At 40.1% G+C, this 27,642-nt stretch overlaps 1 protein-coding gene across 3 annotated transcripts in view; it reads right to left on the reverse strand.

Annotated features, from left to right (window-relative positions):
• Positions 1 to 1,319: 1,319 nt before the first annotated feature.
• Positions 1,320 to 27,642, reverse strand: part of PLGRKT (plasminogen receptor with a C-terminal lysine) — a 50,745-nt gene continuing 24,422 nt past the window's right edge. For all 3 annotated transcript variants that reach the window (XM_038403770.2, XM_043515097.1, XM_043515096.1), the window contains exons 3-5: positions 7,633 to 7,763; positions 4,742 to 4,851; positions 1,320 to 1,569 (exon numbers count right to left, since the gene is read on the reverse strand). In XM_038403770.2, the coding sequence (XP_038259698.1) occupies positions 1,448 to 1,569; positions 4,742 to 4,851; positions 7,633 to 7,763 (363 nt within the window). In that variant the 3' untranslated portion in view covers positions 1,320 to 1,447. The remainder of the gene's footprint in view (positions 1,570 to 4,741; positions 4,852 to 7,632; positions 7,764 to 27,642) is intronic.

Genomic DNA, 27,642 nt, shown 5'->3' on the forward strand with positions numbered 1-27,642 from the left:
TTTATCCTCACTGCAAGATCTTCCTCCTGAAGCCTAATCACACTTGTACTCTTCAGTCCTCCAGTACCCCTTCTCACTCCCTGCTCCTTGCACACCCCACCACTAACTGATGGGAGGTCTTCTTAAACCAGGTGTCCTGATTAGCCTGCCTAATCTAATTGTTTCTAGTAAGTTGTTAATTGGCTCCAGGTGTCTTAATTAGCTTGCCTGTCTTAATTGGTTCTAGTAGGTTCCTGATTGCTCCAGGGCAGCCCCTACTCTGGTCATTCAGGGAACAGAAAACTATTCATCCAGTGGCCAGTATATTTGCCTTCTACCAGACTCCTGTATGCCTGGATCTCAACAGGACCAGACTCCTGTACTACCAGATTCAGAGGAAACATCTATACATGCTCGTGCTGCACACCCTTCACTTCCTCACCCTTGCACCCCGCCCCGACAAAAAGTGGCGGGACCTCCTGCCACCTTTAGAAGGTGAGGAACCCTGGTGGGCCAGCCTATACTCTACCCTGGTCCCAAGGCCCACCAGGGATATCAGTTGGCGGCTCCTTCATGGGGCCGTAAGCACGAGCGTGTACTTGGCGTGGTTTACCCGTCCCGGACACCCGCCCCTTCTGCAGCGTGAGGGAGACCCTGGTGCATGTTTACTTGGAGTGTGCCAGGTTGCAGCCCCTATTCCGGCTCCTCAAATATTTTGTTGTGTTTCTGGCTACACTTTTCCCCTCATCTCCTTATCTATGCACTCCCTATCTGTGGCCCCACAAAGCCATGGGACTTCCTGGTCAACCTCCTCCTGGCCCTGGCTTAAATGGCTACCTATAAAACCAGGGAGAGGAGGTTGGCAGATGGAGACTCCTGTGACTTTGGGGCCTATTTCCAATCCTCCGTCCGTTCATGCATCCTGGCAGAGTTCCTTTGGGCGGCGTCCACAGACTCTCTTGATGCCTTCGAGGAGCAGTGGGTGCTGTCCAGGGTTCTCTGCTCAGTGTCCCCGTCAGACTCCCTTTGACCGCACTCCTGTTCCTGTTATTTTATTAGTTGTCCCCGAAAATCACTTGGCTTCCAGGTCCTGTGGATCCCCTGTTTAGGCTGGGGGGGACCCTTTAGCAGTGGGCAGGCTTCTGCTCGCCCACTTCCTGGATCCCAAAAGGACCAGATTCCTGTACCCCACTGCTCTGAGTCTGTCATAAAAGTTAGAATTGAAGAGCGGGAATTCTTGATGTGTCATGCTAGGGAATAAACAAGAACTACTGAAATTAAAATATTTGCAGTAAATACAGAAAATATTAAAAAGAAAAAACACTGCCTTGAAAAAAACCTATTTTTAAATGAAATTCATTTTATTTTAAAAAGATTGTGTTCTCAAAACTAATAATTTGACATTTTAAGTCAGCAACATGATTACAAATAATTTTGTGTTTTGAAGTATTGTGTGGTTACAGTCTTCTTATTTTTCTATAAAGAACTTGCTCTGAGCTCTTCTGGCTTTTTCAAGGCTTTCAAAAGTGAGGGCTCCTTTTGGCATTTCTAGCAAGGTGTTCTCTGTGTCAAGTATGTTCTCTGCTTCACCTTAAAAAAAAAGCAAAAAAAAAAAGCATGAGATAAATGCATCTTTGCACTTTTATAAGAACAAAAAAACAGTTTTCAGAAAAATTGCATATATTTTGTTTGAGGGCTTGAATAACTAAAGAATATTAAATATTTACTCAAATAATTATTATAACTGGGGCTGGTACTACAACTTATTTTTAAGGTTGCCCAACACTTTTCATTATAAGACCCTGTTTTCAGCTACTTAGAATTTTGCCAAGCATTTGGGCTGAAATTTTCCATGCCAAGTGCCTGCCTTAGGCTCAATTTGTTTGGAAAATTTCATTCATTTCCAAGAACAAGGCTAAGGAAAAATGCTTTTTTGCCCATGTTAAAAGATTCTGGCAACCTTTTCTTTGAGAAGCTTTAGTGCCCCCATGTTTTGGAGCAAGGACATGAAATTTAGTAGATGTCCTTTGTGTCAGGGATATGCTTTTCCCATCCCCAGGAAAATCCTCCCAAATTTGGCCAAATTATAAGCCTTTGAAAAACGGCTGTATGCACACGCTCAAAAGAGAGTGCTAGAGTTTCTCAGCTAAATTTCTTTACAATTCTGTCCATATTGAACATGCTCCAGCCCGGGACTGAGTAGGATTTCCCTGCAATTATGGCTCTGTTCCACTGTGGGCCAGGCACCAAAACAGAGAACAGGGATACTGTCTCTCCTGTACTCTCAATGGACTCCCACCCCATCCCGACAGGCCAGGCTGAGTGGAGGAGTAAGCTGCTTGATCTGAATACAGAGGAGACTAGGATGAGACCTGTAGTGGGGAGTAAATTGGAAAATGGAACCAGGTGAGGGGAGGGGAGATCTAACTGCAGGCTGATGGTAGGGAGTGGGGAGTGAAACAGGGAGCCAGTACATCACTGGGGGTAGACTGGGATGAAATAAAGACCTGGTGGCGGGGGAGTAGGACTGCTGGCAAGGAGACTGAGACAAGAAGAGGAGTGAGGAAGCAGGGATAAAAACTGGTACCAGAAGATAGGGGGATGAAGATTGGGAACCAACACAAGGAGAGGCAGACTGGGATAGGATGAGGAGCTACTGGGGGGGACAGACTGGCTGGGCAAGGAGAAGAGTTGGGTGGGAAACAGACTGAACAAGGAGCTGGGGAGGGAGATGGAGACTGGCCACTCAAGTAAAATGGGGATACGGAGATAGAGGGGACTGAGCAAGGAGATAGGGACTGGAATGAAAAGAGTCCAGGGGCTGAGAACTGGACATGCTGGGCAATGAGGCTGGGATGAGAAGCCTGAGGAGTGGAGACAAGGACAGGATCCAGGGCTGGGGAATGAGAGAGAGAGAGCTTTGACTGGGACAAATTGGAAGGGACAGGGCAGAAGAATCTGTTCCCATTAAGAAAGCTCTTCTCCAGAACCTGGAATGGATACCAAGGCTCCAAAATGTCTGCAATCCGCAAACAAAGTGAAATTCACTGGCAACGTGTCCTGTCCCCCTCTAGGGCAATTCCACATAAAGGACGATAACCTATCACTGCTTGCATTTACTCAGTTAGCTCAAGTGACAGATGTCTGTGCAGTAGGTCTAAAGGTTCCAGTCTGGCTGATGACCCATGTAGGTGTCAGTGATGCTACATTATAGAATTTCTGTTTTCAGTTTGCTTTTTTAAAAATCTAGGAAGTTACACACAAAACACTATGTTAAAAAGAACATGAAGGTTTCAAAATCAAGTGCTCAAAAGTTAAAAAAATACTAGAATTAAAGAACCTTAACTCAGCTCCCATGTGCCTAACAGTCTTTAATTACACCATTATACTATTTTTTCCCCCACAGACCACTGCCTCCGGTGAAGTGAGCTGTAGCTCACGAAAGCTTATGCTCAAATAAATGTTAGTCTCTAAGGTGCCACAAGTACCCCTTTTCTTTTTGCAAATACAGACTAACACGGCTGCTACTCTGAAACCTGTCATTCAATACATAAGATGGACAATGCTCAGTTAATGAAAAGCTATTTAATATTTTGTTTACTTATTTACTGCACATTATTTACTGCTCTAAAGACAAAACTATTTATTCTGTGTTGGTGAATATGTATGACTGTGTCATAATTTATATGTACAAGGGGGCCAAATTAATGGTTGAATTGACAATCTTAATTCTGGTTTTTTTCCTAACTTTTGAGTGTTTGACTTTGGAACTTTAATAATGTCCTTTTAACGTAGTTTTGTGTGCAATTACATATATGCTCAATGCTGTATAAAATTTGAAAATAAATCTTATAGCTGAGTATTTTGTATTTTATATTTTCCATTAGAGGTTATTGCACCTGCCTCATATCTGTGCTTTACAGAAAGTTATCTGGACTGATCATTAAATTGATTCAAGGGCTGCATATTCTAAGGACAAGCCATATTCTGAATCCAGGTCTAAATATACACTAATAGCTCCTCATTGTCCTTTTTCTATAGCGTAGAAAAAGAGACCAACCATATGCAATGTTACTTTCAATTTATTACTTTTGATAGGCTCTATCATCAGGTATTTCTCTAGGATGCACATGATTAAGACTAACTTACTGGGGATTCTTACTTACTTACATTCATACATAGGGTGACTTATTAAATTTCAAAACAGAAACTGGAGAGAACTAACAACTCTGTCACTTCTTCTAAAATTGTTAGTATTAGTCCATTTGTATTTACATTCCAATTAATATTAATTATGATTTTTCTCTTGATTTTCTCAAATTTTGTATTTACTTAAGACTACCTGAATTGGTGGTGAAGGCTATTAGGATGGAATACTCTCTGCTGGGAAAGCTCAGACAGAAGGAAACAATTCTGACTTTGAGAGAGACAGAAAGGAGGGGAGGGATAGCTCAGTGGTTTGAGCATTGGCCTGCTAAACACAGGGTTGTGAGTCCAATCCTTGAGGGGGCCATTTAGGGATCTGGGGCAAAAAATTGGGGATTGGTCCTGCTTTGAGCAGGGGGTTGGACTAGATAACCTCCTGAGGTCCCTTCCAGCCCTGATATCCTATGAAAGGAGAGTGAAGTAATGAGCTTAGGCACTTGCCCATAAGACAAAAAGAGCTACAAAAGGGACTGGCATGGAACATTGTGGTCAAGAACAAGATAGTCTAAAGGGTTCTTGGCTTGGTTACAAGTCTCAACAACTTCCATATACATACCCTTCATCCTTTGCAAAAGTGTTCCATAGCCCATATCATACTGGTAGGCAAGTATAAAGCTCAAGGGAACCATTGGAAGGAACAGTCCTGGTTTCTTGTTTTTTATTGCTCTGTTCATAAAAAAAAAAGGGGGGGGGGGAACAACAATAAGTTTTGTAAAATCAGCAGCAGCCTAAAAGCTTCATTAATCAAACAGAAGGTATTTAGCTACTCTAGAGACCGAGCCAAATACGTTTCAGAAGACTATTAACCTGTTTTATGCACATTTTAAGGAACATTTATTTAAACCAACAAACCAAACAAACTAAACATTGAAATGAAAAACATTTCTTGTGCTCCAGAAAAATTTAAAGTGCTACAAGCTACTGGCTCAGCATGCATGTGTTTCGGAACAAAAAGAATCTGATGTTCACAATATATGCTATTTATTACAAACCAAAATGCATATATATTTTGTTTTATAGTAGTATGTACATAATCGTTACAGGGCTATCTGCATCTCTGACCCCTTTTCTGGTCTCTTGAGGGCTCCCCTTCAGCCCTTAACCTCTCTCAAGGTGGAATCCTATGATTCTCCCACTCATTGACTGGGTTCTGGGGCTTCAGTGCCCTGTGTATTGACTGTGCTTACTCAGCAGCTCTGAATAGGGGTACCTGAAGTTCTTCCCTTCAGGAACTTGTGACCGGGGTGAATAAAGTGACCCAAAACAGCCTTCTTAAAATGAAAGTACTGTTTAATCTGAACAGTAGGAACAAAGCATAATTTAAGAGGTCTATCCTACCCTAGACTCCTAACCTCTGAAGTCCGGGTTTACCTTAGCTCTCAAAAACCTGTGCGTCTCCCCTATTTTAAGATGGCATGAGTCTTAATCCCTACTGGCTGCCTTGAACTTCCCTCCCCACAAGGACAGAGTCACTCCTGGGAAAACCTGTCTGGCAGGCCTAGCAGAAGGTCAAGCAGAGCATCAAAATGAATTACTCTTGCTTTGTCTCAAGTGTTTGCTGAGACGTGTACCTATGGTTCCCACTTCCCTCTCATTTCCTGCGTACATTTCCTGACAATCCCACTCAATTAACTCAATATATGCATACAGCAGACATCACAATAGCCTGTCAAGATAAAGTAAACCCCCTTACAAACAAACCTACAGAAATATAGCATTCACAAATTACTAGACAGCTCCAGATCCGCCACACATGTAGTATATAAGACACACATGATATACATTAAATGTATACCTTACACACACAGTTACTTCCTATGTTTTACCTTTTTTATTAATAATAATAATAATAATTATTAAAGTGAAGTACAAAAAAAGGTTTCTGGAATTTAAGCTCATCTTCATGCAGTGGTATAGCTTTGTTAACAACAGGCTTTTTGTATACAATTTGAGTGAGTTTCTTGATTTAATTTCTAAAACTTTAGAGTTTTTTGAGAATTTATATACATTGTTCAGTGACTTATATTTTTCAGTCATCCAGAGAACCTAGGTGGGGCTGTTTGTCAATAGACAATCATCTTATTAAGTCATAGTACAGGAAAGAAAGTGGCACAAACTTTGTAGATAATGGTTTTATGCTGAATTTGACAGAGGAGCATACCTATAGAGTCAAGTGCAAAATACCAACATGGGTCCATTTTACAAAGTCACTTTTGAGTTTAAAAATGAAATAAATGTTAGTCTCCCTTGTGCCAGGATGAAGGAAAAAAAAAGTTCTGACTAATGAGCAATAAATATTCTGCGTAAATATTGAGATGATACTTTTGATGATAGAGGAGGTAAAACAGTACAGGAAGGGAGAGTGATATAGAATTAGTACAAAAGCTGTTCATCAGCAGTCCTAAATTCTAACTTAGTTCTGCCACTAATTCTTGATGTAACCTTGGGCACAGTATAACCTTTATGTCTCCATCTCCCTTTATGTAAAATGGGAATAGTTATTTACCACCCATTTCACAGGAGAGTTGTGAGGAATAAATAAGTCTGTTCAGCACTTTGAATATATAGAGAACCATATAAATGTTAAATTATTATAAGAATACGGCTATCTCCTCTGCAGATATATTTGCCCTTAAGTATTAACAGTAAAAATACCAAACAACTTGATTTGGTCACTGAAGTAAGCAGATATGACATACAGGGAGCTGAAAAATTGATTAAGGAAGTGCCATTTCTACTTCTCTGATCAGAAACACACACTTCAAAATAATTACTTAAGAATAGGCTTGTAAGGGTTAGATTTTTTTAAACAGTAAATGTCAGTACTTCACCGTACACACAAACTGAGAAAAAAAATAATTTCATCAATTAGTAACTGAAATTTACAGATAGGCAAAGTAAGAAAAATGCTGCTTGAAAATTCAGGGTTTAAGGATATTTACTTTGTATATTTTGGCATGTGATGTTGACAATTTGTGTTTTAACTGTTACAAAGCTTTAACTTTTTGAATCTCAATGTCTACTGTCATTAAGTAATTATTGGCTGATCTCCCCCATAATTTCGAAAATTTAAATAGATAAAAATAGAAAAAATACTTAAAACAAACACTGATATCAGTAAAAAGAAAAGGAGTACTTGAGGCACCTTAGAGACTAACAAATTTATTTGAGCATAAGCTTTCGTGAGCTACAGCTCACTTCATCGGATGCACGAAAGCTTATGCTCAAATAAATTTGTTAGTCTCTAAGATGCCACAAGTACTCCTTTTCTTTTTGCGAATACAGACTAACACGGCTGCGACTCTGAAAACTGATATCAGTAGAAATTATTTAAAAAAAAATAAAATTCTGCCAAGCCTACTTAAGAACAGGCAAGAGAAAGACAATGACCACTGAGGAATTACTACAACTAATTTACTTGAATTTTTTAGTACATAAACTTCATACCCAGTAGTTAGACCTACAGCAGCAAGTCCAAAAAATATTCCAAAATATTTGAGGAATTCCCTTGTCCAAGCAATCTGCATAGCCATCTGTCTCTCTCGCATTTGATTCTGCATCAGTAGCTGTCTTTCCAGCTGAGGGTAGGTGAAAAAGAAAAGAAAAATTAGGCAAAAAACCAAAACTCTTGTAAGAAGTTTTTGGTCTTCATCTCTTTCCAGGCAATTATTCACACTATTATGCTGAGATAAGTCTTCTCTAATAATTCATATTGTTAGAGTAGTTCATACCAGTATTCCTATGAAAAGGATTTTCTAGGTTAGCAAAAAGAAAAGGAGTACTTGTGGCACCTTAGAAACTAACAAATTTGAGTATAAGCTTTCGCGAGCTACAGCTCACTTCACTGAATGCATCTGATGAAGTGAGCTGTAGCTCACGAAAGCTTATGCTCTAAAAAATTTGTTAGTCTCTAAGGTGCCACAAGTACTCCTTTTCTTTTTTCTTAGAAATACAGGCATGTATTTAAAACTCCTAACTTCATCTACAAAAATGATACATGCAAACAAATAGCATAATCATATTCAACGAATCAAACTTTCCATAAACATTTTACATGCCACATTTTGTACAAGATTTGTTGCAATTATATAACAGTGGTAGCAAAAATGGTCATAGTTTAATCACCACCTTTCTCTTTGTGAATGAAATTAAGCAGCGTTTAGGACACCTACTTTTTTTTTTTTAAATCTGTACACATATTGTAATTCCAGATCCTCAGTTACACCCAGGCTCCTGGTTAAGGCTCCCTGATTCTTGTGCCATTTCTATGCTGGTCTCAGACTCATATACTTACAGCAGTTCAGAGACCACTTCAGTTTATGCTGGTTGATTATGATCCTCCAGGGTAGCAGCATTACAGCTACTATGCTCTCTATGTGCCCCCTGGGATTCCTGATTTTTCTACAGATTCAATATTAAATAAATAATTGTTGTATAGGCTAGAAACATTAAAGAAATTACAAAAAGACTAATGACTTTCCCAGCTAAATATATAATCTGACTATTCGATGCTGGGTGTATCTGGAAGTTGTTTTGCAATTAACATTTAACCAGCTATAATCCAATAATTTACATTTGTACAATATATTAGGCAGGTCAGACTAGAACTTTAAAAACCTTACTACTCTTACATTAGTGGTCTTAAAGAATAAGTATAACATTGGGTTTTTATTAAATATCAGAAATCATACATACACCCAACCATTACTTTCATTTATTTTTTATTTAATAAAAAAATTGCTCAAATAGTGTATATTGTCTATTAATTCTTTTCTGCAGCACAAAACACCATAAATACCAGAAAACTACAAAGCCCGTCTCACTCTATTCAGATAATATGCTGACTTAAATCAGAGTACAAGTGGACATCTAAAAGTTAGGAACTTTGCTAATTCTCATTATGTTTCAGCCTGTGTCAAAGATTAGAATATTTTTTTTGGCTAGTTCTATCTTGAGATGGAAGTGGACATTAAAAAACACCCACATACCACCCAAGTAATTCGAGATGTGCGCTCCTGTGGGTGTTCCACTTTAGGTACACGTGTGCCTCTGCACCTTTGACCAGAGATTTTTGGTAGCAGTGCCCATTTGGAGCGTGCATGCACTCTACACATCCTCATGCCCTGTACCAAGGATGCACAGGTGAACCACCCTCAGTTTCTTCTCTGTTGCAAAGCCCACAGAGTTAGCTCTGAAGCAAAGGGGAGGAGGGTGGGTAATGAAGCACACACTGTGGGGGACACATCTCAAAGAAGTCAAGTTACTGCAAAATGTCAGTAATCTCTTCTTTAAGTAGTATCCCTGTGGGTGCTTCACTTTAGCTGACTTCTTAGCAGTAATGCTTTGAGGAGGTGGGAGTTTCTGAACAGTCCATCACTGAAGAAAGAACTACATTGCCTACCGCAGCATCTGATCTTGCAGTGTGAACTAAAGCACAGTGGTCAGATGTAACTTGCATTGCTCAGGGGTGTGTGAAAAAGCCAGCCCCTAAGCAATGCAAGTTACATTGTCCAAAGCGCAGTCCACACCAGTGCTAAGTCGGAGGAAGATGCTCTCCTGCAGACATAGCTTCCACCTCTCATTGAGGTGGAGTAATTATGCCACCATCAGAGCACTCTTGCCATAGTGAGTCTTCAGCAGATACGCTACAGTGGCACAGCTGCGCCAAAGCAGTGCGGTAGAGTAGACGGGCCCTTTGTGGTGGCTGCTGTAGCAAAAAGGTTGATTTCTGGAATTCCCTAAGCTCCCATTTATAATTTAAGAAGAACTATCCGCAGAAGTTGTCTGCCATGCTGTTTTGTATATCTGGGAGGTAAGATGCCAAGATGACTATCTGATTAGCTATGCACTAGTTCCAAAGCTTTATCAGTTCGGTGCAATAAGGGGGCACACGCTCCGTCCTGATGATTGATATAATACATGCATGCTATGTTGTTTGTCTTGATCTTCGTGGACTTGTTTTTGAGTAACGGAAGTAAGTGCAGGGAAGCATTTCTAATCACTCTTAACTCCAACAGATTGATGTGCAAGTGCTCTTCCTGTAGTAACCATTAGCCTCAGACTGTGCGAGAACCCAAATGTACTCTCCATACTAAGAGGGAAGTGTCTGATGTTAACATGACTGTAGGAGGATTCTGGCTAAACCAAATTCCTGCACAAACATTGGAAGGATTCACTCACCAGGTGAGTGACTGTAGGACCTGGCTGAGAACAGATATCTGCTTGTTTAGACTGTGGTTCTTTGGTACATAAACTATCCTGAGATACCCCAGAGACATCAAAGAGGCAACTTGGTGTTTTTGTCACAAAATCACAAGATATCATGTGTTCCTGCAGTTGCAGATGTGTCCTTGCTGGAACTTGAGGGCTGATCTGCACTCTTTGGATAAGGTCCTTCAGAGCAAGAAACCTGCAGAGAGGGAGATAAGCTCTGCCTGTTATTGAAACCAGAAACACTCCAATAAAGAAAGTTCCTTGTGTAGGAGGTCAAGATTGATTTCTCAAGATTTATCTGCAGGCCTAGACTTTGGAATAGTGAAGTTGTTTTAACTACTAACCAAACCTCCTGATGCAACTGACCCTTGAGGAGTCAGTTGTCAAGGCAGGGAAAGACAGTTATTCCTAGATGAGAAAGGTAGGCAGCTATGACCACCATGATTTTTGAGAACACCCTTGGGGCGGATGACAGGCAGAGAGTAGAATACGGGTACTGGTAATAACGGAGACTGAATGTGAAATAAAGAAATTGTAAGAGATGAATCGCTACATGAAAGTACACATTTCTGAAGTCCAGGGTCACAAGCCAGTCCCCCCAATTCCGGTGGGTATTATAGCTGCTAGGGACACCATCCTGAATTTCAGATGTCTGACATGCTTGTTCAATTGTCTGAAATCTAGTATCATCCTCCAATCCCCATTTTTCTTGGATATCAGAAAATATCTTGAATAGAACCTTTTCCCCTATGTTGAAGTGGGACTGGTTCTATGGCTCCTAGATTTCGGAGAAACAAGATCTCCTGTGTCAGCAATTGATCATGAGAACAGTCTCAGAAGAGGGATGGGGAAGGGGGTTGGAAGGGCAGGATGGAGAGAAATTGGATATTATGACCCAAAGTCATGGCCTCAATCTTGATGAACTAGTGAGATGCAGTATCCAAACTAAGGAAGGGGAAGTTGTGTCATGCAGCTGAGAAACCCTGGTCTTTGGGTGGCGTTTGAATGGTACTGAAGGCTGGGATGAAACTGTCAAGGTAGTTGCAGGCTTTTTCCTTGAAAACCTCAATTACTTAGCCAGTGGTTCCAGCGGCCTATGGAAGGTGAAAAATTAATCAAAGTGTGATCTTTGTGCACATTGAAACTAAACTTGTATTTTATCTGCATGTGTGTGTGTGTGTGTGTGTGTGTAATCCTAAATGTCGCTCTACAGTTCTTTAGGGTATGAAGCAAGTCATCCATGGAAACCTCAAAAACATTCTGGTTATTGAAAGGTAAATCTTCCACGGTTGATTGTACCTCCCAAGGAAATACAGACAACTTAAGCCAGGACACTTGTCTCATCACTACTATGGTGGAATCGGATCTGTCTGCAGCATCCACCACATCAAGTGAAGCCCACAGTGAAGTTTGTGTCTTTATTATGGTGTTGAACTGTTCTCCATATTCCTGTGGTAAATGGTCAATGAAATATTAAACTTCTCATAGTTCAGAGTCATATTTTGACATCAGCACAACGTAGTTAGCTATCCTGAACTGAAGTGTTGCTGACAAGTAGCTCTTACAACCAAAAAGATCCATATGTTTCTGGTCCTTATTATAAGGGGTGGCTTTTTGGGTATGTTGACTGCCCCTTTTGTTGACTGCATCCATGACTAAAGAATTTGGTTCTGAATGAGAAAACAAAAACTCAGCATCCCTGGTTGAGATTTAATATTTTTCTTTATCAGCCCTCTTGCATATGGGGGCTGGGGGCAATTGCTGAAGTTTGCCAGAAGGACTTGGCTGGCTCAAGGAGTGCTTCATTAAATTGGCAGTGTCACCTCCATTGACGTAAAGTTATGCAGTATGTCCTGGAGCTTGTGATGGAAATCCTGGACTTCTTCCAGGAGAATTTGCAGGGTGTCATCAACCCACTTCATCAGGTCCTGGAATTGCCTAAAGTCATCAGCTAATGATGCAGTGGTGGCATTACTGCCTCATCAGGTGACGACGATGAGACATTAGTAAGGTGGGTAACCTCCTTGTCTACTCTGAGCCCTTTGGACTCAGAGTGGGGAGGAGGGATATATGGTGTCAGGTAACAAGATCTTCTGTGTTCCCTGTGGGATGTAGTTGACACCGCTCAGAATTGCTGGAAGAACATTGCCCATAGATCCCAGTAAGTCCAATGAGAGAGACCATATGGCATGGGGGGAGGAGGAGGGAGGTATCTAGCGCTAGTCATCCCAAGTATTAGCAGGCAGGGGTCTGATGTCCTGCCTTTGTTGCATCTGCAATAGGAAATAACGTCTCTTGGAATAAATTGGAGAGCCTTGAATAGAAAGTTCAGGGTCTGAGTCAGAATGCTGCCCCTCATATTGTATCAGAGATGACAATCCCTCCTCATGGATAGTAGACAATAGAGAAGAGTCAGCAGTTGGTGACCCAGCTGACTTCTGTACCAAGAGGTGTCCAGAGGTCACCAGATTAATTTGGTACCAAAAGGTCTTTCGGGTACAGGAATTCCTGTGGTATTGGTAACACAATAGAACTCAGTCCCAGCACCAATGATGTAGAAACTGTTGTGCGAGGCACTGATGTCAGTACCGAATGGGTTGAGGATTCCATTGAAGCCAGTCCCTGGACAATAGTAGTCTTCAGTACCAAGCCCTTTACTGCTGAGAAATGGGACTTGGTTGGAAGTCTTAGCATGCTTCACGGTACCTGAAGTACTCTGAGCCTCACTAGTACTCCTCTTGAGGCCTGAGATGCCTGGTGACTGGATATTCTTTGATGAAGATCTCTCTAGTCTGCTCCTCTTATCAGCTTCCTTATACTTTTCAGTGGGAAACTCTCGCTACCAGCAGCACGGTTATCAGTACCTCACTCTGGGAGTATTGGACATGGGGTTTCAATGCTGCCTTCATCTTGGAAGCTCTCTGTGATCATGATCTCGATGATGACAGTGTACTGACAGCAGAAGCGGGGGTCTTTGCCCTCAGGTCAGAGGTGAGTCTCAAAACTTCCTCCATCATTAAGAGGTAGTATTTTATTTCCCTGTTCCTCTGGGATCTTCCTTTAAAGGAAGAAACGGGTCTTATACTTACTAGGAATGTGAGAGTCTCCCAAACAACGAATGTACTGGAAGTGCCCGTCACTAACAGAGATTGCTTCTTGACAAGACAGGCCCCTTTTAAAGCCTAAGGCAGTGGCTCTCAACCATTCCAGACTACGGTACCCCTTCAGGCATCTGATTTGTCTTGTGTACCCCCAAGTTTCACCACACTTAAGAACTACTTGCTTACAAAATCAGACATAAAAATACAAAAGTGTCACAGCACACTATTGTCGAAAAATTGCTTACTTTCTCATTTTTACCATATAATTATAAAATAAATCAACTGGAATATAAATATTGTACTTACATTTCTGTGTGTAGTATATAGAGCAGTATAAACAAGCCATTGTCTGTATGAAATTTTAGTTTGTACTGACTTTGCTAGTGATTTTAATGTAGCCTATTGTAAAACTAGGTAACTATCTAGATGAGTTGATGTACCCCCTGAAAGATCTCTGAGTACCCCCGGGCTACACATACCCCTGGTTGAGAACCATTGGCCTAGGGAGCCTGGCATCCCTGACAGAAGAAAATTGTTCAAGCTTCTCAATAGGGGAAAAAGAAAAAGAAAATTGTGTGTGTGTGTGTAGGTAGGAATAGCGGTGATGACATCTTTATCATCTGGACCCATGGGAAAGAAGCTCTTGAGGTAATCCACCATGATTTCAACAATTTCCATCCCACCATCAACCTCAGCCTGGACCAGTCCACACAAAAGATCCACTTCCTGGACACTACGGTGCTAATAAGCGATGGTCACATAAACACCACCCTATATCGGAAACCTACTGACCGCTATTCCTGCCTACATGCCTCTAGCTTTCATCCACATCACACCACACGATCCATTGTCTACAGCCAAGCTCTACGATATAACTGCATTTGCTCCAACCCCTCAGACAGAGACAAACACCTACAAGATCTCTATCATGCATTCCTACAACTACAATACCCACCTGCTGAAGTGAAGAAACAGATTGACAGAGCCAGAAGAGTACCCAGAAGTCACCTACTACAGGACAGGCCCAACAAAGAAAATAACAGAACGCCACTAGCCATCACCTTCAGCCCCCAACTAAAACCTCTCCAACGCATCATCAAGGATCTACAACCTATCCTGAAAGACGACCCATCACTCTCAACGATCTTGGGAGACAGGCCAGTCCTTGCTTACAGACAGCCCCCCAACCTGAAGCAAATACTCACCAGCAACCACACAACAGAACCACTAACCCAGGAACCTATCCTTGCAACAAAGCCCGTTGCCAACTCTGTACACATATCATTCAGATGCGCAGGTGAATGAGCCTCTGATAGTGTGGCTGATGTGATTAGCCACACTATCAGAGGCTCATTCACCTGCGCATCTACCAATGTGATATATGCCATCATGTGCCAGCAATGACCCTCTGCCATGTACACTGGTCAAACTGGACAGTCTCTACATAAAGGAATAAATGGACACAAATCAGATGTCAAGAATTATAACATTCAAAAACCAGTCGGAGAACACTTCAATCTCTCTGGTCACTCGATTACAGACCTCAGAGTGGCTATCCTTCAACAAAAAAACTTCAAAAACAGACTCCAATGAGAGACTGCTGAATTAGAATTAATTTGCAAACTGGATACAATTAACTTATGCTTGAATAGAGACTGGGAGTGGATGAGTCATTACACAAAGTAAAACTATTTCCCCATGTTCTTTCTCCCCTCACCCTACCCCCCACTGTTCCTCAGATGTTCTTGTTAACTGCTGGAAATGGCCCACCTTGATTACCACCACAAAAGGTTTTCTTCCTTTCCCCCACCCTCCCTACCTGCTGGTGATGGCTTATCTTAAGTGATCACTCTCCTTACAGTGTGTATGGTAATACCCATTGTTTCATGTTCTCTGTGTGTGTATATAAATCTCCCCACTGTATTTTCCACCGAATGCATCCGATGCTCACGAAAGCTTATGCTCAAATAAATTTGTTAGTCTCTAAGGTGCCACAAGTACTCCTTTTCTTTTTTGCGAATACAGACTAACACGACTGCTACTCTGAAACAGAATATTCTCTTGTTATGCATCTAGTATATTAGATGTACTATTTTTACCTATTGTCTAATGTGAGTATGTTTTTATACTTTTGTAATTGGTTTCCCGCCCATTTAGTTATCTATATCACTATGGATGTAACTTGAACAGAACAATTTAAGTTAAATAGTTACTGATTATTTCCTTCAGGCTATGCTGATCTTGTCATCCTATTTATAAACAGGTAAGATACTAGATAAGTAGAATTAATTTGTTAAAGATAATAAGGAACAGATTTAATTATATTTAATTGTACATAGGAAAAACTCCATTCAGTAAAGTCTCAGCAAATTGTTACATCTGGAGAGTAAAATTCTGGAAAAAGAATAATTCTTATTACAAATATAATCAACAGCAACTAATTTTCCAGACATCCATAATTTTCAGACCACTTTAATTTCAGAAGAGGTAATTATGTAGTGGCTCATAAACCACTTAATCAAAATAATTAGATATAATTTTGTCACTCGTGAGACATTTGCAGCCTGAGGTAAGCAGCAATACTACTTGTTAATAATTAGCTCCATTGTGGACCCTAATATCAGAGGTTTGGCAAATTGTAGAGGGCTGAAATGACTAAGACAAAATTATATATAAAATATCAATATAATTACTTCTATTTTCCTCTCACTTGGTTATTTGTGCAAAATACACACTGATGTGGAAAATACAGAAGTTCCTTTTTGTTTGCTTGAACAACAATAAATAATCCATGCTCCTAAAATGCATAGTTCTATAAATGAGTCTTTGATTTGGGGTTGTGGGAGAAGGGAAGAGGATATGATGCACGAATATTTGTTGAAGGCCTCGGAAACAGAAGTTTGCTAAAGAGTAGTTTTGGAAAAGCAAGTACAATTTAATTTGCAACAGTTAGTCAGTCACAAGCAAGTGAATAAAAGATTGAAAATTTTTGGTACAAAAAGTAAACCAGATAGGATCTTAACACTACTTTTAAAGATCAAAGTTATACTTTGATGGTGCATTCTAATCCATGTACCAAAAGGAGGAAAACCAGTTACTGAATTACAGGCACGAAGGTCAGATGAACACATCTCTATAAATCTGCCATGTCAAATTTCAGAAGCCCAGAGTTATTTTATGAGTTTACAAGTTATAAAACTATCATTTATTATAAACAAAGACAGTGGTGCTCAAGCTTTCCAAACTACTGTGCCCCTTTCAGGAGTCTGATTTGTCTTGCATACCCCCAAGTTTCACCAAACTACAAAATCACACACAGAAACACAAAACTGTCACAGCACACTCTTACTGAAAAATTGCTTACTGTCTCATTTTACCATATAATTATGAAATAAATCAACTGGAATATAAATATTGTACTTACATGTAAATGTATAGTATATAGAGCAGTATAAACAAGTCATTGTGTGTATGAACTTTTAGTTTGTACTGACTTCGCTAGTGATTTTTATGTAGCCTGTTGCAGAACTAGGCAAATATCTAGATGAGTTGATGTACCGCCGGAAGACCTCTTGAGTACCCCTAGGGTACTTCTGGTTGAGAGCCATTGAACTAAAACTTGGATTATACACTAAAAACAAAACCAAACCCCAGATTATGTACAGTCATATTCTTCATACTCCTCCGTGACCTCTTAACACTTTCCTTAATGTATACTATTCAATTTACAGCAAATACTAACCACAGATGCTAACCCGACACAAGTCTAGTAATTTTCTATGCATTTTTCCCCCTACCTCCCGCACATTTTTAATTCTTTGACTTTTGAATAGACTTCTCCTAAACAAAGATTTATCATATGTGCCAGTGTTCAAGGCATATATTAGGAATTCAGTTAAGTGTATTAATGTAGTTTTTAATATAGTACTAACAGTTCTGAGGTATCTCAAAAATAAAGGTACTTTTATCAGTTGCTACTTTGCAAGGAAGCTTAAAACTTTAGAGAATCAGTGATAGAGACCATTAAATCCCAGTGTAGTATGTACCTCCAGTACCACTGGGCCTCTTTGGTACATCACATATTTATGTAAATGGAGGTTTCTCAAGAAGTCGCTCCCTGCCAAAATGTGCACATAGGCTATAGCTAATACTCAATGTTATTTGTATTACTTATATTGATTCAGCAGGATTTCACTGGAGCATCTAAATAAATTAAGAGGGCCAAATCCTGCAATCCTTGTTGGGCAAAATTCTCAATGAGGACTGTGGAAATTCTGCCTGAGAAAGGACATCAAGATCTGAACTACAGGCAAGAAAATTTTCTTTATTCGTATCATTTCTCCCAAAGTGACTAACTCAAAGCAGACTGAAGTCAGGGGAAAGACTCCCACTGAACTGAATGGGTCTTAGATCAGGCCCTAATTCTACTCCCACCTTGGCTTACAAAACACAATTTTACAAAAATAAAGGGGTTTATATTACTTATAATAAAGGAAGTTTGCCCTTCTGCAAAAGTAACCATGTAAATCCAAATCTGCTGTTAGCTTCTGTGAAAAGGTATAGACTCTTGTTCTTCCATCCATGTAAAAAGATTAAATTTCAATTTCCTTAAATTGCCTTGGTTAGTTACAAGGATGCACATTTTAATTCTCACTGATATGAGATTTCTTACTTCAGGGTTCAGAATGATTTTGCCTTTAACAAACAAGTATCTTATCAATGTAGCAAGAAATACAACTCAAATGCTCAGTGAAAGTCAGTGGAACAAACACCCCACCTTGACAAAAACTAAACCACAGCGTGAAACAGCATGAACGAAACCTAGTGACACTTGGCCAAACTCATCCCTGATGTAACTTCATTAACTTCAATGGCATTTACACCAGGGATGAATTGAGTCCATTATTTACACAAAAATATTTTTGTTTAAAAAAAAAAAAGCTTGATGACTTTGTTTTATTAGAAGATGCCCGAGCATTTATAGTTATGTTAAATACAAACCTTTACAATAGTGTTACTAAGATTTGGACCCAGATTTCTGTAGCTCTATAATATGGTGTCTCTCTCTCTCAAGTTAGCATGTATGCTTCATACTTTCTTCTTTGCACACAAAAGAAACCAGTATCTTTGAATGAGTATAACCTGGTGAAGAATCATTTAAATTCCAGAAATAATTATGATGCTTTTCTTCTCATACGTTAGGTCCTGAAAATATTCAGCCTCTCTACCCCTTTCAGAAATCAAAATAGGTTATTTTAGTTATCATTTAGTGTAGTTTCCTTATACAGAAACAAACAGCAATATTACAGTAATCAGAAGGTGCTGCCTGATAGGAAAAAAAAAAACCTCAGGGGGTGATTGAGGGAGATTCAGCAGCCCTAGAAACAAAATCTTTCAGGGCAAGATCAAGGTGACTTTGACTGATTTCAGTCTTATCCTTAAAGGAGAAAACACAGACACAGCCCAGGCCCCAGTTGTCCCAGGCAGTGCAGCTCCATCAGAAAGTCTCAAAAGATATTTTCAACTATTAATAAATACCACTTACCCTCTGTTTTATTTATAAATGGATAAACTGAGGCACAGACTGTTTAAATGACTTTCCCAACCAAGGTCAACCAGTGTCAGAGTCACTCCCACCCACAATCAGACCTCCCCCCTTAAAAATTATGTTGATTTAGCCAAATTACAAAGCCTCAGAAAACCTGTTTTCAACTTATTCAAAGGTGGAGAGTTTTGCAAGAGCTTCTCATTTCAAATTACTTCCCTGACTCATTGGAAAACAAGCTATTTGCACCACTAGTAACAGAACTGCCACATTTTCCCACCCTCTCTATCAAGAAGGGCCCAAACACAAGGAGCTCAGCAGAGCAGCTGATGCCCCCTCAAAGGGAAATAAGTTTAAGAAACACAGCATCATTGAGGGGAAGCCAACCATGAGGAGCCCAGCAGAGCCCATGGATATATTCAGACCCCAAAGAGGGTCAGCCACACCCAGAGAATACTATGCAAGTGGAGCATGTTTTGTGTGCAGAGCCTGGAAGAGTACCATCACCTTTGTATTTTCATTCTGATCCCTAGACTTGTGCTCAGCATTTCCAAAAATTAGTCTTTAAGCTTGTTTGTGCCTCTGTTTACCCATCTGTAATACTCGGAGATCACCACCTACTTCAGAAGGATGTTGAAAGACTTAACTAATACTAGACATGCTTGAAGACAGTTCTCACTGACTTCAATGGCAATGGAGGTCCCTAGTGAAATATCCTGTTGAGGCCCAATACATGTTTAATAGAGGTTTAATTTAAAATTATTTTCAAGTGTTATTCATAGATTTGAAAGCCAGGAATGATGCCGGTGGTCAGCTAGTCTGACCTTAATATAACTGGATCCAACACCAGTTCCATGTAGGAAAAGGCTTTGATTGTTAAAGCACAACATATTTTTTAAAAGCAGATTTGAAATTGGATGTTTCACCACAGCTTTGAAATTAATATTCCATTTTCAGCTGTTAGTCTTAATGATTTGTCTTAGTTTATTTTCTTTACATGTTCTACTGAAAAATGCCAGCCACAGAGGACAAACACCCAAACTATTAAATATTCAGATTTTATTATGCTCAAATAAATGTTAGTCTCTAAGGTGCCACAAGTATTCTTTTTTTTTTTTTTTTTTTTTTGCAATTTTTTGTATTTTTGCAAATACAGACTAACACAGTTGCTGTGTTATGACTTTACTTGCAGCCAAGTATGTTTTAAACTTTCTTTTCCAATTAAAAAAGCAAAACCAGGAGCAAGACTTTTCAAAGTGGCCTGAGCACTGGTTTACTTTACTGAAAACCATCACTTTTAAAGCATGGAACCATGCACAAGATAAGAAGTAATTAAAAATAGGTAAAGTGCATATTTAAAACATGCATTCTGTATTTGTTTAGATTGACATCATCAGGTCTGAGAGGCTATTTCCTCGGCCAATTGACCCACAAATGCAAACATTATACAATACTCAGCTTTATTTGTCCACTGTCATTTCTAACTGCACACATTTAATTTCATATTAAGATTATAAATCCAATCCTGCAAACTCTTATTCACGTAGACTATCAGCTTCAAAAGGACTATACATGTAAGTAAAAGCTATAATTGGTTGAGCTGTCTATTAGCATTTAGAGATTATGTCCCATGAAAGAAACAGTATACTTTGAAGAAAGATACATCCCCCCCAAAAAAAAGAGATCTTAACAACAGCCTTTACTACTTGTGCATGCAGTGTACAGTTTTTATATGCAGTTCTAACTTTTCCCCATCATTTTCAGTTCTATCATGATTTTAGTAGTTTGAACAGTTGCCATAGTTTCATCTTCTTTTATCTTGCATTTCTACCCTAAAATGTACTTTAGATTGGCATCATGGGGTTCCATTTTCATTGAATTCCATCTTAAATTTGCAAGTAAAGAGATGTTTTCTTTAACAGTCTGCTCTGCAAACTCACCCTAAGCTTCTCTTTCCATCTCTTGCATAACTCTCTGTGAAAGGTTTTGCAGGACAAATCAGGCCCTCTGTTGTAGCTCCACTGTCTACAGATTATACCCTAAATTACATTTATGTACCCTAAGTGAGTTTGTACAGGTGTAACTGAGGATTTCCCCTCCCATTTGTGAGGATCTAATTTCTTCATGCAATTGTTTATGTAGAAGAGTAAAATAGAAAAACTTCCTACCTGTATGAACAGCGGGACAATGGAACACCATGCCTAGGGAGGTTGTGGAAGTTCCTTCACTGGAGGTTTTCAAAAGGAGACTGGGTAGGCATCTGGCTTGGATGGTTTAAACACAACAAAACCTGCATCTTGACTAGGGGTTAGGCTAGATGACCCTGGCAATCCTTTCTAACCCTATGATTCTAGAGTTTATGGATTTTCAGTTGGTATTACGGTGATAAATATTTTGGGATTCTTTGGACCCAATTATTCTACTTTTGATATTTATTTTATTTTTGTCTTCCCATCCCATTTACTCAGATTCTCTTAGCAGGAAAGAAGAGACAGCACCATATGACCAGCTTTGTGCAGGCCACCATTCATCCACGGACCACTAAACAATTAATCATATCCCTGATTTTATTTTTATATCTCCACAAAACTAAGTTAAAAGAACATTACGTTTGCAAAGTCAAGCACTCAAAAGTTAGGAAATATCTGAATTAAGGTTGCCTGTGCAACCTTCCTAGATGAAAATTAACGGCTGCTCTACACAGTTTTTGTAGCAATCTAATTATATTGGTTTAGAAACAAGCTATGCCATTGTAAGATTTTTATATCAGAAAAACTGATATAAACAGCATTTGCACTAAGGGTTGCCCTGATTTAATTATATGGATTTATAAACCACTATGGTTGGATCAATGCAAAAATTGTGTGTAGACAAGCCCCAAGTAAATCAGCTCTGCGGCACAGACCTAAGAGTGCTCTAGCTACAATAATCACATTGGTTCATGCGGCTGAGTTATACAAAAATGAAAAAGACCTTGGTAATACTCACTTTTTTTTTTAAACTCTGATTTGCATTTCAGCCTTTACTGCTCTAATATACATGTGTATACTCTAGTTATTTTCTAATTATAGCATCACATAATACTCTCCAGGAGTTTTTAGTAAATATTTTACACAACTATAAAGGAAGTAAAAGATCTTCCCTCCCTCCCCCCAACTCAACTTACCCCTTTAGGGAAAGCCAACAAACAGCTTACTTTCAGGTCATGTTCCTGAGAAACTTTAGAACAATTTTCCTATAATACTGGTTTTTACACACTAACTTCACTGAAATCAATGGAGTTACTCCTGGAGTTGCATCCATTTAAGTGAAACCAGAATCAGGCCCTCTGATTTTAGGAGCAAATAATAGTGGAGAGGAAGAGCTGCCTATAGGCATATAACTCTATGGATCATCTATACAAAAAAACCCAATACCTTTGTAAACAGCTGAGTACAAATGCACACACATGTAAAATTGGTAAATCATCATCTTGGGAAGTTACATACAAATAGCAGTAAGTTCTTATGTTGCTTTTGGAATAAAGAGAATGTTTAAAATTAGTATTAATAGCAATTAAAATTCAAACTTTATAATACTCCCGAGGGTCCTAGTTAAAATGATTTTTCCACTTTAATGTAAATATATTTATTAGTTTCTTAATACTCTGGATCAGAGAAACTCTAGGAATAGTCAAGCATTTGAAGCCTGAAACATGTAAACAGTTTACAGTAAAAGGAAATCAATTTGAAAAAATGAAATGTGACAGATGGAGAAGAAAAAAAAAAGGGCAGTCAGGGTGAACTGATAATGTTATTAATTAGGCAGGGGTAAATCATCCTGATCATTTCCATTGATTCTTCTTAAGACTGTCACAATGATGTCAAACCACAGAAGACATTATTTGAACCTATCTTTCATTGATTAAAATCTTGTGGGAGAACAGTCTCATCTGCAGTAATTTAATCAACTTTGACAACCTGTGAAGAATAAATAGCACTCTCTTGCTGACAAGTTGAGCAACAGTAGATAGGCTGGAAGTTACCAATAATTTAGATTATTTTGTCATTTTCTGCTGTAGTGCTTGAAAATGTATTTGCTGAAGGAAAGACGACTTCTACACTGGTCTGGTATTTAGCTTGCAGTGCCGTTTAGGGAGTCTAAGGGCAGTGTTTATCAAAAGAATTTGGGTCCTATGTTCCCCTCTTCTGTGACGTGCAATAGGAAGCAAAAAAGCAGGAAAAAGAAATATACAAAGGACCATTAGTCTACAGAAGAAGTGAGAAGCAGAGCCAAAGCAAATGATGCATCCCCACCTCCCCTAAGCTTGTTGCAGTTCTGAAGGTCAGAATGATATTTTGGGACAGAGGGATAGAGTAACAACCAGGGTTGTCCTTACCCATACACAAAGTATGCAGCTGCGTAGGACACCAGGAAATTTGGGGCAAATATTTATTGCCCCAAATTTCCTGGTGTCCTATGCAGCTGAGTGCTGCTCCAGCGGCCAGCCTGATCCCCTGGCCAGCTGAGCTGCCCAGGAAAGCTGCCCCCCACCCCCACTCTGCCTCCTCCCCATGGCCCCTGCCCCTGCTCCGCCCCAGCCCCGCCTCTTCCCATCCCTGCTCTGCCCCAGCCCCACCCCCACTCCTCCCCTTCCCCTGAGCAACATCCCAGGGGACTGCAGAAGGGGTCGGGCATGCCCTGCACTCACCGGGTGGCAGGAAGTGGAATGACCCAGCCCCAACCTGCCTCGATCCGCCGACTCGTGCTGAGGGATGGTTTCCCCCGTCCCCCAAGCCTTCTCCTGCCCCCCCATGGAGGCCTGGGGCCAGTCCCCCCCTCTACCCTTGCAGACCCAGGGCCACTCCCCTCCTGCAGGGGGGCTGCGTAGGGCACCAAAATGTAGAGGGATGGCCCTGGTAGCCACACTATACCTTGTGGTATTTCTGCAAGAAAAGACACTTCATGCTTTTTCCCCAGAGGAATGGATAGGACACAGGCTTGGCTGAAAGGCAGCCAGTTAGTGGCAGCACAACTGCAGAGAAGTCATATATTTTGGGAGAGGTGAGGTGCAGCAGCAAGGAGGATACCCTGATCAAAAGGTGTTCTGGGTGAAAGGAGGTAGTCTCTTCTGGATTGTGTCCAGCACTAAAGTTTAGTTTATTGAAATATAATTTCAAAACTCAAAATTATTATTAGCAATGTTGCTACAAAACATTGGCTCCACTTAGTTTGCTACAGACACCAAATGACTAAGTTGTTCACACATACCCCCAGCACGGAAGGATTTGGGCCTGTAAGTTTTCATTTAAAAAAAAAAAAAAAAGCCTCTAGGACATTTTCTTGCAGAGGTTTAGATCTCAATATGTAACCCAAGTGCCATAGAAACTTGTCAATGAAAACAGATCAATCTTTTCAACTAAGAGATCACAGACACAAGGGCTGGCAACTTGCTTCCTTAAGCATAGTAGGGAGGACTCCTATTCCTTCAATAAGCTTTCTAGGAGGGTTGTTGCCTTCACACACTCCTAAACCTCACTGGGATTCTCTTCTGTACACCTCATGATGATTCTAGTGAATAGCCACCACCCAAGCCACTGGCTCTCACCCAATCCCCACCCACAGCCCTCCTGAGGTTTTAAAAAGAAAGCTCTGCCCTGTTCACACAGCGTTTAGGAGATCTGCAGGACAGGAGGGACAGGAGAGAGCAAGGACAGCCTGGAAAAAATCTTGTATTTCAGAATTCTTCAGGGAAAGCCTTTAACATAAGGCAACTGTCAAGCTACTACAAGTCAATTTATAGGCCTAACAATCTTGAGAATACTGCTAAGATTCACTGCTATGAAGGACAAAGTCTTCTAGAAATCTAGTTACTCCAACATAGATAAAGTTAACTACGTGATAAGAAAAGCAGAACAGTCAAAGCAAAGCAATCCATATAAGACAAAAAATAAAAATAAAAATTGAAAGTTCAGTAGAAAAGTTTTTAAAAAGTCAGTCTAACAAATAAATACTTCAGGGACAAAACTATTGATTCAGGATTTTTTTTTCCCCACTATTCTCTTCAAGTGTATAATGTGCCCTATGAAATTACTCTTTAGAGGTAAAGAAATCAGATCATTGAAGCAGAAATAAAACCTGGGAAGCAGGGATCTTAAACTGAAATGATCTTGTATAAAAGGTTATTATGACTGAATACTGTATCATGTCCTGTTTTGTCAGTGATTGAGCAGTTAAAGCTAGACAACCTAGGCTGTGATGAGGTTTCTTCATACCCGTTTCAGATTGTCTCTCTCATTTATTATCTGCTAAAAGAGTATTGTAGTCCTCTTCATTGATGCACACACGAGCGCATACATACAAACTTGTGTCAAAAGAAGAGAAACATTCGGAAACAGCATTAAAACAAGTTTAAGATTTTTTTTTTTTAAATCTTGGTTTTAATTTCCTATTAAGAGTATTGCTTGATAGAGTACATCAAAATATATTGCAACCATTTTTAATACCCTATCAGTTTCATCTTATAGTTTTTAAATGGTGTGGCTTGTGTGGAAGAACAATTAAAGGGGCCAGTATGTACCATCACATCTGGCTCCCATTGAAGTTACAGGCAAAACTCATTGTTAGTAGGACTGGACTTTTAAAATGGGAGACATCTCAGGAAAATTCTGAGTGCTGAAAGCAGCAGCATCGGTGATTTCTTAGGCGCAGAGTTCACTCTTAGTTAGTAACCAAATAATGCCTATGCAGGTAGCAGTTTTCTTATCTGCAAGTTAGCCTTTGTTGGACAAAAGTAGCATTATTTTTAAATGAAAATGAACTTTCAATATCAAAGATGGGATGTACTATATTTGCATATAGCGTCCTCTGCAGGGAATATTATCCTCTTGCATTTGAAGGAAATGTATTTTCCCCATCAAAGCAGAGTACCGTGATCACTCTTCTCCAGCGAGGAGATCATCAAAACCCCCTCTAGACTGCATTTGCTTTGTAGAGATCCCCTCTAGCCATGCTACTAGCTTCACATTCTATAGAATTCTCTGGGCCAAATTCTACAGCGATATAAATGATAGCATAAACTGACCAGAAAATGGATACATATGGTAAGCAATGTAACTTGAACCAATGTGGTGTTTCTGCTGGGCCTTAATTGTCTGCAAGAAGGACAGGAGACTCGTTATGGGTTTTAATCAGGCTGCAACTTTATTATATAGATGTCTGGGACTACCCAGCAGATAAAGTATACAGTGCAGGCAAATCCATGCTTATTCAAATCAGTTCTCTGGGTCATCCACCAGCCCCCCTTTGTTTCCATCCAGGTCCCCCAGCTGACCCATGGCTTGGACCTTACCATCCACTACCCTCGTAAGAGGGTTAAGGAGAGGGTTGGCTCCTAGCCATACCAATCATAGGAGTCCCCAACCCCCTCCCCATTCTGTTCCATTATTCAGGACCTCCTTTTAAGTCCTTTACCAGGTCATTTATCTGGTCACTGGCTGCCCTCCCTATGGAGTATCTGCACTGAACATCCACCCAACCGTACAAAATAAGTTGCGACATATGGCCTACCACCTTTTCTTCTCACCAGAAAAGGTCCAGCCTCACACCTGCTGTGGGGAAAATGAAAAAAACCCCACACTCCACCGAAGCCAATTGTGGTCGTGAGCAAAAAATGTCCTTCCCAGCCCCCCTTTAAAAGGGACGACTAGTGTAAAACCCACAGCAGGTCCAGCCCAGCCTGCCATTCGCACCCGCTGGGGAGGGAGAGTGGGTGCTGGCTTCCTCGCTGCATGGAGCAAAGAGACTTGACCCACCCAGGTTTCGTACTTTAATGCACATTCCTGGGGAGGGGAGGACGGGGGGGGGGAAGGGTCACTGCTGCAAAGCTGACCACCAAGCACCTTTTTTACAGCAGTTTCTTACCTCCTTCCTCCCCACCACAAAGCATAGCTGCCCTTCCTTGGGTAAGCCCCAGACAAACTTTGCCCAACTTTTGTTGTGGTGCAGTCATTATCTTCACTCACCTATTAATTTATTTTCTTGTTGAGTCCTATTCTACCTATTTTGTACATCCAGGATATGCAAAATTGGTGCACATTACACTATTTTGACTTGCACCTTTTTTCTGATCAACTTTCACCATCACTTATATCATGGCTTAATTTGGTCCTTATGGAACCGCTCCCCTACCTGAATCCCCCTCCCCCCAAAAAGTGTGAACCTGATCACACCCAGACCACTAACAGCAGGACTGAGTCCAGTACAAAGGTTCTTGATTTATAAAAATAAATTGGGGAAAAAAAAAGTTGTATGCTATGATCAGTCTTCATTCTGTTTCTTCTGCTATTGCTGTTTTTAAACAAGCCTAAACTAATAAAAAAAAATGTTGTCCTTTGCCTCTTCATAAAACAATAAGCACACTGGCTTATAGACATACAGCATACAATACTCTCAGCAAAAATGCCTTTTTCTAGTGAGATAGATGGTTCCAATGTTCTTTGACATTTATATCATTCATCTTGTTAGATTTTATTTGGTACACACAAACTGATGAGAAAGTTTATTTCCTGAATTACAGCACATATCACCTGGAGGGAAAAACAGTTGTTCTTGTTAATT

The sequence above is a fragment of the Dermochelys coriacea genome, chromosome 5 (genome assembly GCF_009764565.3).
Source record: "Dermochelys coriacea isolate rDerCor1 chromosome 5, rDerCor1.pri.v4, whole genome shotgun sequence".
In the NCBI taxonomy this organism is placed as follows: Eukaryota; Metazoa; Chordata; order Testudines; family Dermochelyidae; genus Dermochelys; species Dermochelys coriacea.